At 42.4% G+C, this 20,567-nt stretch overlaps 2 protein-coding genes and 1 long non-coding RNA gene across 6 annotated transcripts in view; 1 reads left to right on the forward strand and 2 right to left on the reverse strand.

Annotated features, from left to right (window-relative positions):
• The window catches only part of LOC109311949, a 12,642-nt gene extending 9,460 nt beyond the window's left edge, over positions 1–3,182 (reverse strand). The window contains exon 1 of the long non-coding RNA XR_002101666.1: positions 2,974–3,182. This is a non-coding gene — a long non-coding RNA (uncharacterized LOC109311949). The remainder of the gene's footprint in view (positions 1–2,973) is intronic.
• Positions 3,183–5,924: 2,742 nt separating this feature from the next.
• Positions 5,925–19,087, forward strand: WISP3 (WNT1 inducible signaling pathway protein 3). Of its 2 annotated transcripts, XM_019537934.1 has the most exons (5): positions 5,925–6,017; positions 9,503–9,797; positions 11,026–11,268; positions 16,761–16,954; positions 17,339–19,087. In XM_019537934.1, exons 1-5 carry the CDS (start codon positions 5,967–5,969, stop codon positions 17,621–17,623), a joined length of 1,068 nt encoding a protein of 355 aa, XP_019393479.1. In that variant the 5' UTR covers positions 5,925–5,966; the 3' UTR covers positions 17,624–19,087. The 2 variants fall into 2 exon arrangements, 1 of the variants encoding a protein (XP_019393479.1); XR_002101665.1 differs by lacking the exons at positions 5,925–6,017; positions 9,503–9,797; positions 11,026–11,268; positions 17,339–19,087 and adding an exon at positions 15,036–16,060 and having other exon boundaries at positions 16,761–16,824.
• The window catches only part of TUBE1 (tubulin epsilon 1), a 27,628-nt gene continuing 25,793 nt past the window's right edge, over positions 18,733–20,567 (reverse strand). For all 3 annotated transcript variants that reach the window (XM_019537930.1, XM_019537932.1, XM_019537931.1), the window contains one exon: positions 18,733–19,814. In XM_019537930.1, coding sequence (XP_019393475.1) covers positions 19,656–19,814 — 159 coding nt within the window. In that variant the 3' untranslated portion in view covers positions 18,733–19,655. The remainder of the gene's footprint in view (positions 19,815–20,567) is intronic.

Raw genomic sequence — 20,567 nt, forward strand, 5'->3', positions numbered from 1 at the left:
GGGGGATGGGGCTAGGTGGGGCAGCAAATGGGGGGGCCAGGGTGGGGCATGTGGGCCTTGTAGGGGGGTGGTAGCCCCTATGGGGCTATTTGGCCCCTGTTGGGGGGCACATTACCCCTGTGTGGGGCCGTAGCCCCTGTGTGGGATCTGTAACCCCTGTGTGGAGCCATAGCACCTGTGTGGGGGGCCATAGCCCCTGTTGGGGGGCCATAGCCCCTGTAGGAGGGCAGCAGATTATATATTCATGTTTCATGAATACATGTACTTAGAATTCACTTTATTATTATGATAGAGACACTGGTAGGTTTCCACATTGCTTTAACACTGTAAGATATATCAATAAAACATTGTCCAACTGATTGCTGTCTCTGTCTCACTCTTTCTTTCTCTTTATAGTGGTCTTTTGTTTTACTTGTGGAGGAACATGGATTTGTGGGTATTTTACAGAGTGACTTTGGGATTTTTTTATCAGGGATTTTTCAGTTTTCCAATAGGGAACACCAGAATTCCTGCTAGGCAGGCCAGTGGCAGAACCCTGCCTGCTCAGAGCTGGCATCTTGGACCCAGCCGGCTGTGGCTGACCTCTTTTGACAGCTCAAAGCAGGCCACCACACGTGGAACATCTTCCAGGTAGCTGCCCAGATGGCCAGGCAGGGGGCACACATGACAGCAGTGCCACACAGAGGCCAACTGGGAGCTGGCCCAGAGGGTCAGATGCCTTTGCTGGCTGTGCAGTCCCCATCTGGGTCTGGCAGGTGACAGCAGGTCACAGCCAGGCAGCAGCCCCCACTGCCAGACCTCTGCAGTGGGTAGAGGGTGCAGGGGACTCTCAGGGCTGCTTCAGCAGTCCAGCTGGCACAAGGGGTAGTGTCCCCAGGTACCAATTGGCTGGGCCCCAGAAGCTCCTGAGAGTGAGTAGCCCTGAGCTACTTGCCAGGGCAGCTTTTTGTACTGTTGTGGCCAGGACAGGGCAGCTCTTTGTACTGATGGGGACAGCACAGTTGCTGGCCCCAGGCTCTAGCTCCCCCTGGCTGCAGATCTGGGAGGAGCCAAGCAGGGTAATTTTGCTTTAAGTGGCACAATTTGCTCTACAACAAAGTGCATGTCCAAGCACATGTGCTGAGACAAAAAGCCCCTGCTCAACTTTGCACCGTTTCTATCTGAGCTGCTGCAAGTGCACGTGGCTGCATGTATGGATGCACATATGGGTGGATCTATAAGTTTGAAAAGAGCTAAAAACAGTCTGTTGGGCTGCCAAAAGGAAGAAAAAAAACATAGGAATAGCTAACAGACAGCAACATTTCCAGAGGAAAGGTTAGCTTGATTAGCAAAACATCAAGACCATTAAAATGGAGACATGGTTGTTAATACCTGTGGAATGAAGAGTAATGAGCCATTAAGTTGATTGACTCTCTCAGCTACCTAAACAGAACTGCTGCTGCTCCTGCTGCTAGGCAGTTGGTTTTGAACTTTGGGTGGAGAAGGAATCAAAGTAGGGTGTTTATTCTGGGGAGAAAATCAGTTTCCCTGCTTAACACACTCCCTGCCCATTTTGGAAGCCTAATGTTGGGGGGAAAGGTATGTGCTTTGAAAGGAAATAGGTTACGTATATTTTTATAGTGGTGAGAGAGGCTTGTCAGATTCTGTGGATTTAAGGTACCACTAAAGTCTACATATGGCTTGGATAGGGCTTTAGTGCTGTGTGTGTGATTTATGTGATGGTTAATCTGTACAAAGAACATGAGTTCAGTGTAGGGTGTGTTTTGTGAAGCCCTTGAACAAAAGACAAAAATATTAGTAAAAGGATCAGGGAGTGGGTGAAGCTCAGATGTGTAAGCACCGAGGAGAGGGCTGAAGGGTTTAAGCCAGTGGTTCTCAACCATTTCAGACTCAAAGCGTCCCTCTGAAAATGCCAGCTCTTAGCTTCCATTTGTTTCTTGACTACAGATAAATATCAGAGCAACTCTTCTGTTGCACAGAACTCAGGCCACAACAGGTTAGAATATATTTGATGCTACGGAGTCCTTTTAGAAATCTCTGGGTTTATCTGGCGAGTTGTGTGTGGATATTTGCATACCTAACAGTGCTAACATTCACAGCACCATGGCACCCTTAAAAAGATCTCAAAGCAGAGGTGCAATAATAGATAAGATTAGTAGTAGTAGAGATTGATAGATGAACGCAATTACTTGTACTAGAATTTAATCAGGATATTCAGGCCCAGACCTTTTACTGGGGGTAGCAGTCTTTCCTCGTTAACATAGGAAGACAACATTTTCCAGTAAGGAAGCAACTCCTGAATATCAGGTTGGGTTCTTGGTTCAGTATGGAAATAGAGAAGAGCACCTCGCCTGGAACTCCCAGCACCACTTGTAGATCAAACACCTGTGAATTAGGTACAGCAAAAGCTGTGTTAACCAGCATTGTACAAGCCAGCATGTTCTGTTAACCAGCGTGCCGGCTTGGAAGGGGAAAGTGAAACTGGAAGGGCCCACTGTGGCACTTCTGGTTTCACGGAGCTCCCATGGCTCGGGGGAAAGCAGCCTGCACTACCAAGCTCCCACGGCCTGGAGGCATAGCAGGCTGTGTGGGTCCCCTCCTTGTCTCTCGGGGCCTGTGGGAGGGGTGACAATACGATGGGAGGGGCAGCAATGTGGCAGGAGGGGCAGCAACACCCCAGATGCGGCAGGACAGGTGGCAGCCCGAACAGGCAAAGACGCCTGTTCAGGCCACTCAGTTATCCGGCACCCTCCATTCCCTCTGGGTGCCAGATAACCAAGGTTTTACTGTACATAGTTTTAATAGTAGAAGAGGAAGGAGAAAACAGGGATTTTATGGTTCCTAATCGCAGGGTGGCATTGCAATAAAGTAGATTTGGAATGTTTGCATTTCAGGGACATGCTGTGGAGTAGAGCGTCAGTCTCACAATCACAGCAGTACTGTCTTTGGTGTTGTGCATACTGCAGCATATACTTCTACTATGTGCTCTTTATCACCTCCATGTATCAGTATGGCATCTACATATGACAACACACAACTTTGACTATCTGGAGAAAGCTTGTCCCATATCCTTACCACACGTGCATGGCATATTGCTGGGGTGTTGTGAAATCCTTGGGGTACTCAAGTAAAACAATACTGTTGTCCCCTGAATGTCAATCCAAATTTGTACCAGCATTCCTGTGCCAGGGAGAAGGCAAAAAATGCATTAGCCAAGTCCAGTACTGAAAACCATTTCGCTCCCCCCTGCTATGGCTGCTAGAATTTCGGGGTATTTCACCACAACAGGAGCTGTGACAGGAGTTGCTGCATTCAAAGCTCTGAAGTCTATTGTTAGTCTCCAGGTTTTCACATCTGCTTTCAGAACAGGCCAAATTGGAAAATTGCAAACACTAGGCTTCTGTACTATTACTTCCTGACTTAAACTATTTATTGTGGGTTGTAATCCCACTTCAACCTCTGATAGATATTTATATTGCCTCTGTGGTGGAGGGTCTGGTCCCTTAATCAAGACATAAACCCGTATCTTGCCACATTCTAACTTATACTTTGCCCAAGCCTTAGGAAATGCCTGCATCTACTCATCCTGATTAACTTAATCAGTTACAGCAGGAGCCTTGACAGCTGCACACTGATGCACTGCAGAAATCAACACACTCTTTTCCTCTACTGGCCATTTCCACAGACACCCGTTAGCTAAATCCAGCAGTATTCCTCCCTGCTGCAAAGCAGTCATTCCTAAAATTCCATTCTCACCGCCTCCTCTTGGCTTATCCTTTTGTATTCCATATTTTCTCCGAAACTTCCCTTCTCCTATTTGAGTCACAACAGGTTGGGTTACTGGTGAGTTCTCCAACTCTCCAGTATAGGACTCTAGTTGCAAATGATTGGGGTACATTAAAACCCCATCTGGAAACCATCTCTGTTGCAAAACACTGATTGAGGCTCCAGTATCAATCAGCATTTGGGGATTTTTCACATTCCCCTTGTTGCCCACTAAAACTTGAATACCCCAGTAGTCAAAGCAGACTCATCCCACCAGCCCCCTGGGTGCCTTGGGAGTGGAGCATCTATATTGTGGGTTAGGAGGCACTGAAGGCTGAACCGACTGATGTGGGTCTGGCTCTGCTCCTTCCACTAGCTCTTCTGTCTGAATGAGCTCTACCAATCTCTTCATCAGTGCATTAGTGGGAGCCCCATTCCACTTGTTTCTGTCTTCCCTCACAGACATTAGTTTTTTTCCAGACCTGTGTCCAGAAGGAATCAGGACCTTCCTCGTTCTGACCCTCTCTGCGGATTATGTATTCCATCCTACCTCTGGGTCCTCGACCCCTATTTGAACCTCTTTCCCTGAATCCCCTCTTGTGCTGAGGAGTGCCAAACTTTCAAAAAGGTGGTCCATTGGTACTAAATGTAACAGCCTGTATTGGTTCTCCTTTGTTACCCTTATTCCATACCTCCTCTTTAGGACTGCTCTTCCTGTATATTAATCCTGCCTTTCGACTTTGAGTCCTCAGCTCAGGCCACTGTATAGCATCATCAGCACGCCCTAATATAACTTTCACTGGTGCAGCCAACCCCTCTATTAGCATGGTCTTAAATCCCAACTCATCAGAGTTATAATCTCCATTTCCCATCTGAGGAATTAAACCCCAACAACTGCTTCCTCCGGATATAAGCTTCAGGGCTTTCTCCGGGTTTCTGCACTTCCCTAAAGTACAACCAGGTCACTATCTGAGCACCTAAAAGTTCAGTCAGAATTCTCCTACTCCATCTGTATAAGTTATCTTCAACTGGCTGTCCATCATCCAAGGCTGTCTTAATCACTGACCAGTCCTCTGAATTACAACTAGCTCAAGCTACAGCTCAACAGTCAGGAATAGTCCATCCCGTTTGATCCAAACACTCTGCAACTCACTGAATTGCTGTATACCTGTTCAATGGACCTAAATTCATAGCTGCTGCTCTCACCTGTTCTGGTGCTAATGGAGGAGTAACAGTGACAGTCTGTTCTACCCTGCGCTGCTGCTGATCCAGCCCGTTACCATCTCCTACTCCCCCTGCAGCTGGAGCTTGATACATCTTTATAATCTGCTGTGTCACTACTGGAACCATAGGACACTGTTCCACCTTTTCCTTCATGTCATGCAACTCCTGCCTCAAAGGAACATAAGCAATTGAAGCTTTTGCATGTTGAGGTAGATCCCTACCTCCACTAGGGTCCAGGGAATTTGGATCCAACCAAATGCTTTCATCCCAGTTATCAGGCTGCCTTAAACCAGCTGTGACAATTCCCCGCTTCTTCTGCAACTGAGCCCGAAGGCTATAAATCACCTCTTGACAGAGCTGGTGCCCTACCTCTGACCCACTCTGCTCTTTAGGATTCTTTATAACTGCTCGCATTCCTGCCTGCGCTTCAGCAAGTACTGTCTTTGGTGCTGTGCACACTGCAGCGTATAACATACCATATAGATTTTGATTCTTCCAGATCCTAAGGTCTAGTCCCAATAGGCCCTGTGCAGGCACTAAAACTTAGAACACTTGACTGTGTTGCTTCAAGAATGTATATTACTGGGGCTCTGTCTTCTGGGATTTCAGGCAACTATAACATCCATGTAGCAAGGATTTGAATGCACGGTAAGAATCACCGCATGATTTTCCAGCAGTAAACTTTAGGAGTCAGATGCTTACCCAACCTGACCTCAATTAAATCAGCTGGATGGGAGCTAATGTAGTACTAAAAAGTGGCTGAAGAAAATGAGAGAAATCTGTTGCAAATCCCAGCATGGAGCTGGTTATGTATGAAGTGGAGTATTTCAAGTATGAATGTGTGTATGTGTTTGTGCATGTGCTGAAGAAAGTAAGGTTTGCAGTGGAGACACAGGAGAGCTTTGTGCACAGCACTAACTCTGACACAGCTCAGCCTGTTCTCCGTCACTCTGTTTCACTTCTGGCTGTGCAGGAACATGCAGTGGCTCTTCATTCTCACTGTCCTTGTCATCACCTACATACAACAGGTAAGCTTTTGAAGGACTTTTCCCCTCCTCTGGGGTCTAAAGCTTAAATAAAATGTACTTGAGGAACTGCCTCATGCAGAATAGAAAGCCATTTCCCACTACAGGGTAACATTAGTTTGTGAAATTTTGGCAGGCAGAATTTTGTTATTTTCCTCTTTATGCTACTCATTAAAATTTGGATGGGATGTGGGGGAAGGGGTAAAGTATTAGCAACTCTGCCTTTTATTTTTCTTTTTGTACAAAATCTTGTCTGAGGCAGTGTAAGAAAGCAAACATTTTTCCTTGCTTCTACTCCAGGTATATACACTTATCTGGCTCTAGGACTCTACAGACTAGTTTTATGAATTAGCATTGAGTGCTGCTTATGTTTGGTCTTGACTTGTGGGATAATATGAAATGGAATCTTTTCTAAAATCTACTCCTGTTTCAAATGTTAATTTAATTAAAAAACCCAAAGCTTGAAAACTGTATGAAACGTGTTGTTTTGCTCTTCTAAATACCAAGCTAAATGTCCAAACAAAGCATTTTCAAATAAAGCTTTTTTAAATAGTTATAGCTAGACCTAAAAGCAACTGGAATTTTAAGATATGTTTGTCATGTATTTTGCTATTAACTTATTTACCTCAAACATTCTTTCCTTAATTTTAAAACAAACCAACCAACAACCCATCAAGCACTGCTATACAATGGACTCATTTTTGAGTCTGACCAGGGAAAACATGTGCAGTGGGTTTGTGTGATGTGGACACATCATTACAGAAAGCTAAGGAAGCAAGAATCATAAAATATTTGGTCTGTAAACTTTACAGGCAGGCTTCAAATTTTTATCATAACTTGATGGATCTTTGAACATCTTTCAAGTAAACAGAGTTATTCAGTGGTAGCAGAGCTAATGGTACTAGTGGATGTTTTCATATATTTTGTTTTTCTTGCTGTGAAGCTTCAGCATTTCATTCTGGATTAGCCTCTTTTCCATTTTTTTTTAGTTTAGGTAGATGCTGAAAGTTCAAAGCACATTTTGCTTTATAACACAAAAGCCTGAAATAACTACATGAACGTTAAGTGAATCTGCTGAACCACCTAGTATATTTCCTGTTACAAATGCACCTTGACATGCAAAAAGTGATTTTAGCCACTCAGGAAGTGTCATATAGTCCAAAATCTAGGCAAATCACTACAGAAATAATGCTGGCTCACAAGATTAGAGCAAGTGCTGAATAGTGTTAATTTTGAGTTTTTTAGAGCACAGATGTCAAAGATAGGTCCCTTGGAGCCCTATCATCTGGACTGCAATGTTGCACATGGGTTTCAGAGTGGACCAACATGCATGTGGCAGTTGGGGCTGGTCTGTGGGCCAGACTCAGCCTGTGGCCTGGCCCTACATCACTCATCTAGTCCATCTAGTTCATTTCTTTCTTTCCTTCTTTCTACACACACACACACATACACACACGCACACACACACACAATTCAATGTTAGAGACTAGATGGTTACTTCAGGACAGGAGGATCAAACTTATCAGGGGGCCAGTCCATAGGCTGAATGGGTCAGGCTGAATATGGGGCATGCCATGCATATTATATAAAGCAACCTGCCTCCTTCATATCGTTCTTCCAGAAAAAAACTTTAAGAAGCTTAAATTATCAACACATGAAATACAGACCAAATTATTTTTGCAGTTTACATGAAAAGCTAACACTAGTGTTTGTTTTTTTTAAAGTTTTAAGTGCTAGAGATTTATTACTGCTGTGCTCATGCGGAATAAATACTATAACAATGAAAGAAAGCAAAACAACACATTTGTAAAGCTGTGGCTGATATACAGATCTCATGCCATGGAGGCACAGTCAAAGCCAAATGATAGCTCAGGTCCCATAGGAGTTGATCAATAGGTAAGTATCTTAAAATTAGTTCTAGGAAAGTGAGCTTGGAAGCCATACTTTGGAACCTTGTAAAATGTTAAAAATTATTTGAAAAATTAAAGATATGGCTAGAAAATGACTGTAAAATGGTGGCAGAGGTAAAAAAACAAAAACCAAAACCAACCCTCTGTGAGACAGGTCCTCTATTCTCTGTAGCAAGCTAGAATTCAATTACAGTGCAAGAGCGTTCACTGAAGTGCCAGGCAAAGTACTAGGCAAATTTTCCACTTTCTTCCAGTTTAAAAGGAGAAAGTTGAAATAAATTGGTAATTAATAAGCATGAGGACAGCAACCTTTGTTATTTTGCTATTACATTCAATTTTCTTTATAGCCAGTGTCAAAAGCTGGGGTTTTTTTCATACTGATAGCATGAAGCTACATAGCAGAATTTGTAACAAGACAGAGAACCTGATAGCAGACAGATGATCTGTAGGTACCCAGGAAAATTTGGAAAATGAGTTACAATTTTGGAACCTAGGTGACACTGATAACTTATGTCTGTCACTGTGAGATGGCCGTATCTTGTTTTTTCTGTCCTCCTTTACTGACAGAACTAGAAGTTACTTTGAATTGTGCTGATGGAGCTGATAGCACTTCTAGTCCTTAAACCTTACTCCCATGTAGCAACTAGCCACATGGCAGGGCTCCAGCTCGGTATCAACCTATTCAGCACTAGCATATAGGCACATTAAAGTTTGTATTTCTGTTAAAAGGACTGACGGTGAAATAGATGAATGTCTAGAAATAACAGATCATTTAAATTGTCACTAGATTCTGGAGCTGATACTCCATTGCAATAAACATGTGATATAATCTTTCAAGCTTTATGTAACTGTAGGAAAATAATGGTTCCACTTTTTCATATGAAATACAGGATCTTTGTTTTAGATCATTCAGACTATCGTTCAGTCCTAATAGTTGCTGCTGCAGATATTTTATTAAGGTTTATTTTTTAACTAAGCCCTGTCTTGTGGAAACACTTGTGTGAGTAAATTTATGCACAGGAACAGATCTTCTCTACACACTGGAACAGCTCCTGTGTTGCTACGAACAGGACCAAAACCTAGAACATACATTTTCCCAAGTATAGCACAGGCAACAAAATCATTAAGTAAAATCTAACTTCAGAATACTTGTGACTATGTAAGTGAGAGAGAGAACACTGGTGGGCTTCCAGATACCAAGCTAAGCTCATAAGGCTGCACAATAAGAAGAGGATTTGATTTTTTTTGAGTATGTATCATATGATGTCCTTGAGAAAGAACAGAAGCCACCCCCACCCCCCTTGTCAACTGGTAAGCCTTTTTGTGACTAGAAGGTTTTGTTTTACTGAGACGCAGACCTTTTCGTGAAATAATAGGTGACCAGACTCATTGGTGGTGCAGTGCAAGTGTGCTGAAGTTAGTGATGAATTTGGTTCTTTGTCTCTCATATAAACCCTTTTTGATCTTACAAACCTTTGTGCGGTGACTTAAGAGGCTACTTTCAGCCTCACTACATTTTGTGGCATATTAGCCATCTTTAAATTATTCCAGCCCTCAAAAAATCCAACTATGTACAAGTTTTTTTGTAGGGTACAAGGTAACAGTCAACTGCAAGTGAAGGCTGGGGAAAAGTCTGAACAAGCCGGTGAGGTACATCAGCGTAAAGAGTTTTGTCACTGGCCATGCAGATGCCCACCCAAGCCAACCTGCACCCTTGGCGTGAGCTTGATAAAGGATGGATGTGGCTGCTGTCAGATCTGTGCCAAGCAGTCAGGAGAGATATGTAATGAAGCAGATATCTGTGATCCTCACAAAGGGTTATACTGTGACTACTCTGCAGACAGACCTAGGTATGAAACAGGAGTATGTGCATGTAAGTTACTCTTTTGTATCCTATACTTGACACGAGAGGGTGGGGACAGTTGTGCGCGCCCAAAAAAACTAAGATTCTTTTGTTTGGGATGTACAATTCATACTTTTATGTCACACCAAATTGGAGTTCCCCACCCGTTTTCCAGTGCGTAAAGCCACTATACTGAGATTAAGGCAGTATCTCCCTTAAAAATTACTTAGGTGAAGTTACACTTTACACTTAAATCATAGTAAGGACACTTAAAATGTTAGCATCCACACATTAAAGCTTTTAAGTGCCCTCTGAGTGTCTCTCACTTACACCACTTCAGGCAAGGGTTAACTCTGGGTTGGGCTACCTAGCTTGTGTTAGGGGAAATAAAAGAAGTAATTTGCAGTTCTCCAGCATTCCATCTGCCTCCCAACCCCCAGCGAGGTTGGAGCTCAGGTGTCATGGCTCCTTGCCATGCCTCTAATCACCAGCACTCCAGTGGCAAGGCAGAACTGTGCAGGCAAGAAACAGCATTAACATGAGTTAATGTTAACATGAGACTGCTCACATCTACACATGTGAATTTTTCTTTGCAGAAAATTCAGGGGCATTAAATTGCGCCCCAACACTCATGTGAACATGCACCTATTGGGAACAAATTTGCTCCCAATGGGAGTGGTTCACTCAAGGGTTGCTCTTGCCCTGTTTTATACCCCCCGCAGCAGCCAGGGGGAGTTCCAGACTCCCCCAAGTGCCAGCCCAGGGCTGGCAGGGGGCATGTAGGCTGTGCCCAATCTCCACAGGGTCGGGGAGAGCTGTCCTGGCAACCAGGACCGCTGCATCCTAGCCAGGTCTAATGTGCAGTAAAGCATCTCATATAGACTTGCTCAGCATGTTCTAACTTTAATACCACTTAACATTCCAGATTTAGCATGGTCTTACATGTAATATGCAACTTCAGCCTACACATCAATTAAACTAGCCCGCTATGTATATCCACCCTTACGTATAGGCATGTTTATTAGAAAAAACAGCCAATACACATACTTTTTCATACATAAAAAGTGCATATGGACAGGGAAGAGTTGGACTCAACTCTCATATCTGCAAACTTAATCAGTGGAAGTTCTGGATGCAGAATTTATAATAGCAAGGAGCACTACAGGTGGAAAAGGACAGTCATTACAATTCTGTACACATTAACCGTATGTTAAAGCTTGTGGCAGATTAAGTAACTTCCCTGTCTAACCTTTTTCAGATATGATAGCTGTAGGATGCGAACTCAATGGAGTGCATTATCCTAATGGGCAAGCTTTCCAACCTTCCCCTCTTTATAAGTGTCTGTGTGTCAGTGGTGCAATTGGATGCACCCCTGTATTCACTCCAAAATCAGCTGTAAGTCCATGTACCACAGTCAAAGGGAAAAAAAAGTTTGGACCTTCCACCTGTGGCCCTGGACAACAGAAGCAGCTACAATCAACAGGTTACAGATTAATGCCAGGTGTGCATGACTAGTATGGTAATTTCTTTTTATAAATGATAAATTTAAAAAATACATTTTTTTTAAAAGGGCAAGTTTATAGATATTCTTCTATTAACCAACATGTCTTTCTTTCACGTGGCTCACTTGTAGTATTATCAATGTGAAATCCCCATTCCCTTTTAAAAGTCATCCCTATTTTTCTATGTACTAGAACAGTAGTTCTCAACCATTGTTGTACCAAGACTCCTTTGTAAACATCAATGGCCAGTCTCAATCCAGTGCCCCTCTCTCCCAACCCACTGCCCTTCTGCCCTTACGCCTCAACCCCCCAGTGTGTGGGGCAGGGGGTGGGTGTGTTGGACATGGGGGGCCCCAAGCAGCCCCTCGCAGGCTGGAACTCTGACAGCCTGCAAGGGAAAAGCCAGTTTCCCAAGTTTTTCTCCTTTAAAGGAGAATCCATTTTTAAAGTTTGTTTGTGACCCTTTCATAAGGTTCCTATACAGGTGCAGGGAGGCTGCTCCAATGCACTGTAACTACAGCACGTTGGAGAAGACTCAGTTAATTGAGTCTGTTGAGCAATTACTGTGCTCCATCATCACGTGTATTATTTTCCCTGTGCTGAAAAATGGTGGCGGGGGTGTTTTAACTCAAGCTTGTTTGACCAGCTTTAAAGTGCCCCGTCACCATTTTTCAGCATGGGGAAGCTGATACACGTGACATTCCTGGCGGTTATTAAAGCACCCTCCTGCCTCCCAGAGCACATCAATAAACACCCATATATTCTTGCAACGCACTTTTGGGTCATGATCCACTGGTTGAGAAACACTGCACTAAAAGAATAAAATAAAACTAAGCTCAAGACTCAACAGCTAACTACTCTCATGCACTGTGGATGCATAAGTATATGGGGAAGACCTGGGATTTCCTAAAGGGGAGTGCAGCACACCACCCCTTGAACTATAGGGGTATGGGGTGAAGTGTGGTTGGGACCCCTTGGCCAGTATGGGACACCAGGAAGCTGGGCAGGGAGCAGGTGCACAAAGCAGGGACCTGCACCCTGCTGCTGCCCCTGTTCCTGGCTGACCTACTGGCAGGGGGGGAGCTCCAGAGCTGCTCCTGCTCTGTGCTGTAGGGGGCAGCTGTACAGGAGCTGGGCTCCGCCAGGGACATCAGCAGTGGTGGTGCACAAGTTCCTCCTTCCAGTGCCTGCTCCCAACCAGAGGGAGGAGCAGGCAGGGAGCAGGCAGCGGAAGGAGGAACCTGTGAGCCGCTGATCCCTCCTGAGTCTGGCACCCTGCAAAGCCATAGCCCATGGCTGGAACAGGGCAGAAGCAGCTCTGGGGCTCCCTCTGTGCCCAGCTGAGCTGGAGCAGTAGTAGTGGCAGCAGAAGGCTGGTTCAGCCATATTGCTGCACCTCTTTGGACCCTCCCCTGCATAAGCAGCTGCTTGGCAGGAAGCCAGTCTCCTCCCCACTCTGCACTTGGAGCTCAGTTTGGACAAGCTTTCAGCAAACCATCCTAAAGAAATGGAAGCTCGCTTTACATCCAAATCATAATTTAGTACTTGGACCAGCAGCAAAGGAGAGCAAATCCTTTTCACAGAATGTATTTAAAGTTGTATACAAAACCACACTTGGTAAGAAAGCCACTCAGAAAAGCATCTGAGTTCAAATGAATGCATTGCACACTCTAGAGATTGTTCTTAAATTAATCAAGAAAAGACATAATACCTCTTAAATGTCCGAAACAGTCATTTCATCTGGTTAAAATGTATCAATAAAGCAGTACAATGACGTGAAACTACTTATTTTTGTCATCTTAATATAACTGAAATCTGAAACCAAGTTTTTAACAATCGTTACTGAGAAAGCAGAAATACCAAATATTTGTATAAGACGTGGAACACACAAAAAAGTTTATCTTCATTCACAAAGCATCTGTTTTCAAATTGGCCCTTGTTTTAGAAGGCTGAGCCCTCCCCTGCTTTATTAAGAGGAGGAGAAAAAGATAATTGACCGATGCATACTGAGGAACCAGGTCATTCTTCCAGTCACAGAGCACCTCTGATTGCTGTCTTTGCCCCTGATGTCAGGGAAACAAACAGCATTTTCCCCAGACTATTTTCTGCATTTCTGCAAAGAACTTTAGGCAAGTCTGTAAATCCATAGGAGGTCTGCATGAGGTAGGAAGAGTAACAGACTTTTTCCTGTATGTCAAAACACTTCTGTATTTCAATAAAATGGAGCTTGTTGTCTTGCAGAGCCCAGCAAACTACAGATTCTAATTTCATAAGCTAGCTTTTGTGGAGAACTTTCTTACATGTGATCCTGATGGAAAGTACACAGCCTGGGTGGGGTCATTTATGCTTTTAATTAGTTAGACTATCTGGCCTTCATGTATTATCACAATATGAACCCCAAGGGGATATCTAAATCCAATTAAATCCAGATAAGTATTTACTTGAATGTAAAAAGAATTTTACAGTAACATTCCTGTTCCTCTTAGATTTCAAACTTTGATTTTACATCAAAGTAGAAGTGACTCAAGATAATCACCAGGGATCTGGGTCTTCCATTTGCTATGGTAAAACACAGATTTTGTCTTTTAAAGGAGAAAAATGTGGGAAACAGCAGGTTTCCCCTTGCAGGCTGACAGTGTTCCAGCTTGCAAAGGGCTGTGGAAGGAAGGTGATCAAGCAGGGGACATCGTGTGCATGTGTGTGCATGCACATGTATGTGTAGGTGTACATAGTAGCCAGGCAGCAGTGCAGCTTCCTCCAGGTAAGTCTATGGGGGCAGGAGGGAGGGACACAGGCCATGCATTGCGCATGGGGGAGGGGAGAAGGTTACAGGCCATGCACTGGGGGGGCATATGCCCCCGAGATTTCTGTACCCAGTGGGACATGGGGCTGTAGTGGGGCTAGATGAGCTCTGGCCAGGAGCAGTTACTGCAGCTCAGTGGGGGAACCCAGCACAGAAGGGAGCACCGTGCTGCCATTGCTACCATGGCATGGCACCCCCTGCCTGACTGGCAGTAGCAGGGGCACATGTCCACACTACTGCCAGTGCCACTGCTGTGCCTTACCATGGCAGTGCAGTGCTCCCTTCAACACTGAATCCATGGAGGGAGCTGGGCCACGGAAGTGGCTCCTGTCCAGAACTGGTCTGGCCCAGCTGCAGCCTCATGCCCCGCCGTGAGTGTAGAAATCTTGGGGGACATGTGCCCCCATCTTTTTCACACACCCACTCCCTTCCTCACGCACAGAGGAGTGGGGGGCAGTGGGTCAGGACTGAGGGGCACCAGCAGGACTGTGGGCCAGGAATGAGGGACACTGGCAGGGCCAGGGAGGGGGCTGTGCCTTGGGAGTGAGGGGCAATGGCATGGGCAGAGCACTGGCATATCAAGGCTGTTCAGAGCTACGGAGCTGCAGCTGGACCCACATCCTGTTGAGTGAAGGGGTAGTTCTGATTTTCCATGATAAAAAACCAAAAATCAAATGCCAAGATTTATAGATGTTTAGAATGTATTTTATTATAATGATTGAGGCACTGGTAGGTTTCCAAATTGCTTTAAAGTTGTAAATATATCAATAAAACATTAGGGTTAACTGATGCCTATATATAGAGTGGTGTTTCATTTTAATTGTGGAAAAACATGGATCTTGGATTTTTTAATCATAGAATTTGCAGTTTTTAATCAGCGGATTTGTGATTTTTAAAGAGAGAAAACCAGGATACCTGATAATCGCTAATATCTGTTGACTGGTGGGCTCAAAATGGAAGTTTAATAATCAAACTTGCTCAATATTCACCACCATTTTAAGACTTGGTTATTGTTCCTATAGCTTTGCTTTCTGGGCTGGAATAAATAGAAAATGACACAAATATAATGCCTCGGCCCCAAGGCAAAAATCTTCAGCTACTTCAAACTGAACAAATTCCTCCAGCCACACTTCAGCATGGGAGTGAGAATTTCAGAGCAAGTACTTCTTAATGGTTAAGGGCTATATGATGTGCATGTCTTATTACTTCTATAGAACTCGAAGAATACATGGCGCTTAAAAGCACAGACTGAGATTGAAGAAATCCACAAATAAAATTGAGACAACATGGAGAATGAGTATCAGGGAATAGGCGAAAACAGCAGCAGCAGAAATTGTTTGTAGAACCTATTTCCCTTTTCTCAGAAAAACCTTGAAAGATGGTTTCAAAATGCTGTACTCCCCTTAACTTATTGTAAAGTAGACTACAAATGAAGTACAGTGTATATGTGGCTTGCATGCAGTCATGCCACAGCTTGTTAAATCTAGCATACAGACAAAGGATCGAGTAAAAATGAGTTAACATTGGGCAGAAACGTCCCATGGAACAGGTGACAGGTAGTAACTGTTTATGTGCTCACAATTAATGAAAACTAAAACTAGGCATCTTATCCCTGCTTCAGCCTGCCTTACCTTCCAGGTAACTGTTGGCACATAAACAGTTACTGTGCAGCAGTTGTTCTGTGGTAAGTCTCTATCTCCTGTTAACTTGCTTTAACTTGACTGCCTGTCTGTACACTGTTTTAATACTTTTTTCCTTTCTGTTAGTGCTGATAACAAATGCTAAGCTTTATTTTAACCACTTTCAGATTTCCTTTTCTTTTAAAATTCTGTTTAGCTAATTCCCACAATAAGACAGCATCTCAATCATATTTAAAAATGTACTAAATATGAGCAACTATGTAACCTCCCTTTATTTATTGCAGATCTGTGCCAGGCTTTTAACCTGCTTCCTGCAATGAGAGCTTTAAACTGCTGTTTACCTTCCAGGTATCCTCATAATTCTGCCATTGCCTGTTACTTATATGTCAGATTTCAAATCCTGTCAGCCACTCATCCTGGAGACTATGTCTACATTTGGCACACTAAATTTTAATTTTAAGGCTTTCTCTATTAGTCCTCATATTAAGTAAAGAATGACATTTATTAGCAGCGGATAACTGGAAGTGATGTTTTTTATGGAGGGAGCTGGTAGGACCAATCCACCTCCCCAAACTATGCCAAATTAACCAAGGCAGATTTAAATTCAATTTTCACAGCTTTAGCTGGCTTGTATTTTGTAAATGTGTTTGCCACTCTTGTGGACATTTTATATATATATAAATTTTATACATTTTATATATATAAGATATATATATAAAGGCTTGTCAGTTCTCATAACCTTAACCTGGAAGGTCCTATCATATATCAAGTGTCGGCTGAAATGTCTAAAACTAGATGATTTAGATGCTTTATTTCTGCTTATTTGTTAAATAAAAATTTAGGGTCCAAATATCTTTTTGGAAGCCTTGCACCTTTCAGCTTCACCATTTAGATTTACTTATCAAAACAAACAATCAAACAAACAAATGAACAAATCACTACCCAAGTAGAAAACAAGTGCTAATTATTGTTTTTAATTGATGCTTTTTAAAGCTAGAATTCTGCATGTATCTTGTATCATCACATGCATAATATATTGCTCTTTCAGCCTACAGGAGTCTACCACTTGTCTTAAAGAAGAAGTGCTTAATACAGGCAACTCCTTGGACCCCTTGTTCTAAAACCTGTGGTATAGGCATCTCCAATAGAGTGACCAATGAAAACAGTAAATGTGAAATGAGAAAAGAAGACAGGCTGTGTTTCATTCAACCTTGTCAGACCAATATACTGAAAACTGTAAAGGTAATTTCTAATGCAAAACACCATCCTTCTTCTCTCCTGTATAAGCCTTCCTGAAATACGAGATCAAACTTGTCTTTAGCCTATAGCAGTGAGCTGCAGAAGTGTAATTTAAGTAAAATAATAAGTTACACCGAGGATCATTAGTGGTGTCCTGCTAAATTATATTGGCAACACACATGCATAATGTTCAGTTTTCTGACTTACAAAGAAAAATAAGGGGATAGATATGCTTCTAGGGGATAGGTAGTATTCAAAGAAACTACTTGTATTTAAACAGCTAGCTGTACCAGGACTGTATGATCACCCCACACTAGCAGCCTTTGTTCTAGCATCTTTTGATTTTTTTTGCACATGGAAATTTAAATTTTGGTTTTACATTTTAAGATTCCAAGAGGAGAAACCTGTCAACCAACATTCCAGCTTTCCAAAGCAGAGAAGCTAGCCTTTTCTGGATGCTCAAGCACACAAAGCTACAGATTTACTTTCTGTGGTGTGTGCCTGGACAAGAGATGTTGCACACCTAACAAATCCAAGATGATCACTGTACAGTTTGATTGCCCTAATGAAGGTTCCTTTATGTGGAAGATGATGTGGATCACATCCTGTGTTTGTCAGAGGATGTGCAGTGATCCAGGAGATATATTTTCTGAACTCAAGCTTTTACAGTAAGTTACACCACAGCACCGTATTGCAAAGTTGGAAGCACAGTCACAGCTTGGAGCGTTAGCTAAAGGGGCAACCTTTCCACTAAAACTAACTTTTGAACTGTTCGTCATTCTTTTGCTAAGTGTTAGTTGGAAACATATACATAAAGTCAGGCATTAAAAAGACTTAAATGTATCCAACACTGAAACCATTATAGAGCGGTATCTTTTTGTTATTTTTTTATGCAGAAAGGAGTGCTACATTGAGCTGTTTAATACAGAAAACAGCAAAAGCTCATATAATTAGGTATCTTGCTCCATGGCTAAAAGAATGTGTAAGTTTAAGTTAAAGAAACAGCCAAGCAACCTACTAGAAAAAGGAATTTTAACTTGTTGCAACAATTCTTTATCATTCTGGATTCACAAGACAGATATCTTTACAGTGTTTTTTGCTAGCAATGTTATATATATATCTCCTAGTACTGTTTCAAATGCAAAGATGAATTTTAATTGAATTGCTCTGTCCAAGAGTTCTCCTCTCCCCACTGTTGTGTATAAATGACACATTTACAAAGGCACAAATAAAAATATATTTGTCAAGACAAGGATCACCTAATTCATCTCCTCAAAGAACAATTTGTCTAGGCTTTTACTAAAACAAACTTAAAACTCCTACTAAAATACAGAAAATGAAAAGTAATCTCATGTCTTTATATAATGCCTTTCATCTGTTCCTTTTGTTGTATGTCTTATTTATCCTGTATTGTAAATTCTTGGGGATTGGAACTGTGGTCAAGTTCTTGCTCCACTGAAGTCAACAGCAAACTCCTACAGATTTCAGTAAGGCCAGACATACCTGTGCACTTCGCACCAAAAGTATCTATAAATAATAGATCTGGTAAGTTATTTCACTGGAACAACTCATTTCAGAACGCTTCTTCTCTCTCTCCAAGAACTGTCAAAAATTGACTTCATCTAATTTTCTTGGATATTTCTGGCCTCAGACATTGAAAATTAGAGCTTATGCTATTGTGTCTAATTATACTGACGCTCACATTTAAAATGCCGTTACTCCAGTCTGAACTGTGGCAGTTTACAGCAGCTTTAAGACAGAGTCAAGCTTTGTGGATAAACTCAAAATAGTTATATATTTTATTTTATAAAAATAAAGGCAAGTGTTTACAAATACACAAGTCTCTTCAATCCAATAATTATATACATAAGAACACAATAAAAGTTTCTCAAGAAGTAATCTTCATTCTTCAAAAAAAGCTGTCAGTGCTACTATCAGTTACAGCAAAAAGTGATATTCTACATTACCCTGATGAAGTGCATTCATTAGCACCAGTGTAACCTAGAGTGTGGACAGGAGTAACAATTGAAATGTTTCAAATGCCTCTGAAAGGTTTCAAAGGGCCAGCTATGCAAAGATCCATGAGCTTTGCAACTCTCCAAAACTGGCTAAACCACTCCAAAATACCTCTTTAAACGAGGTACTATTTTGGAAGCATCCCATATGTCCTCCAGAATCCCATAGTGCTCTGCTTTCTCTGTTTCCCTCTTAAGTGACACAATTTAGATTAATATTTTGGAATAACTCCCAGTATCATGCAAAGTTTAAATTGACAAGACTCTCTAGATGCTTGCTTTTATGTTTGGGAGGGGCATATATGTTTTTGCGTCTTCTCAGGTAACTTGGAAAAATATTAGGAAAAATATCCCACAGTTGTCTAATGTAGGGAATTAGAGCTTGTACTTGATTAGTTGAACTTAAGGTCTAAGAAGTTCAGCTACACTTTGGGCTGCTATAATCCTCCTCAGTCTCTCTATCATGGTCTTTATTCACTCCACAGCTAGAGGGATATGAGCTCTCCAATTTAATATTCCATAACTGAATGCTAGAGTGCAATGTGTCTGTGATTCTTTCCCACAGGTTGAACCAATCATAACATGTGACAATGCCAGTCAGGTCAAAGCCAGGGTCATTCTGGAGCCCTTCATTGGTTCTAAGCCATCCAGTGAACCTAGGTGATTCGATGTTCCAAAATACACCTTCCTTATATCGCTATCTTCAGTCTTGGGGGATCTGTTCTAGGCCTACCTTTGCTAACATCTAGCTGGTTATACTCCTCTATTAGGTCAGTCAGAGATGATACAGCTTCTGAGAAACAGCTCTGTTCCATCCCATCAACATGCAGGTAGTGGTGAAGGTGAGCCTGTAAGAATAAAAATAAACTAAACCATATTCTTTTCTGTACGCACAAGTTAATTCACTTAGCTCAATTTGAATTATGAAGGCTGTCCTAAAGGGGAAACAGGAAGCACTAGAAAACAGATACATGGGCCACCTTCACTTGTATTCTTTGCTAAAATGCTACTTAGCAACTTTGTGTGGCAATTCTCTAAGGGACCACAGCTGATATCTCTTTTTTCACATGCAGTGGACATTACATATTCTGCTTCTTTTGGTGGATACTTGAACAAACAGTCACACATTTCTGCCAGGTACACCTCATCCCCCAAGATAATATTTTATCACATAAAGAAATTAAGAAGGTTTGCTTCTTTTGTGCTGTAGCAAAGACATTCACCAATGCATTAGTTAAAAGTCTTGTATCACTTCTGGAACAGACCTTTTCTCATCTGGTTCAAGGATGTAAAGCAGTAAGGTAATAATGGCTAACTTATAAATACCATTGAGTCCACAATGTTTTATTACTGTAATTACCAGTTTGTAGGGCTTCTCTATTAATTGCCACTTGTTCAGCATGCAGCATATATTTACTCTTTAGTTTTGAATGACTGTTTCATAGTTTCATAGTAGCTAGAGTCGGAAGGGACCTAGGTAGATCATCTAGTCCGACCCCCTGCCTTGGCAGGAAATAGCACCGGGGTCAGATGACCCCGGCAAGGTGCTCATCTAACTTCCTTTTAAAAATCCCCAGGCTAGGAGCCTGCACCACTTCCCC

The sequence above is a fragment of the Crocodylus porosus genome, unplaced genomic scaffold, assembly GCF_001723895.1.
Source record: "Crocodylus porosus isolate Cpor-Errol unplaced genomic scaffold, CroPor_comp1, whole genome shotgun sequence".
In the NCBI taxonomy this organism is placed as follows: Eukaryota; Metazoa; Chordata; order Crocodylia; family Crocodylidae; genus Crocodylus; species Crocodylus porosus.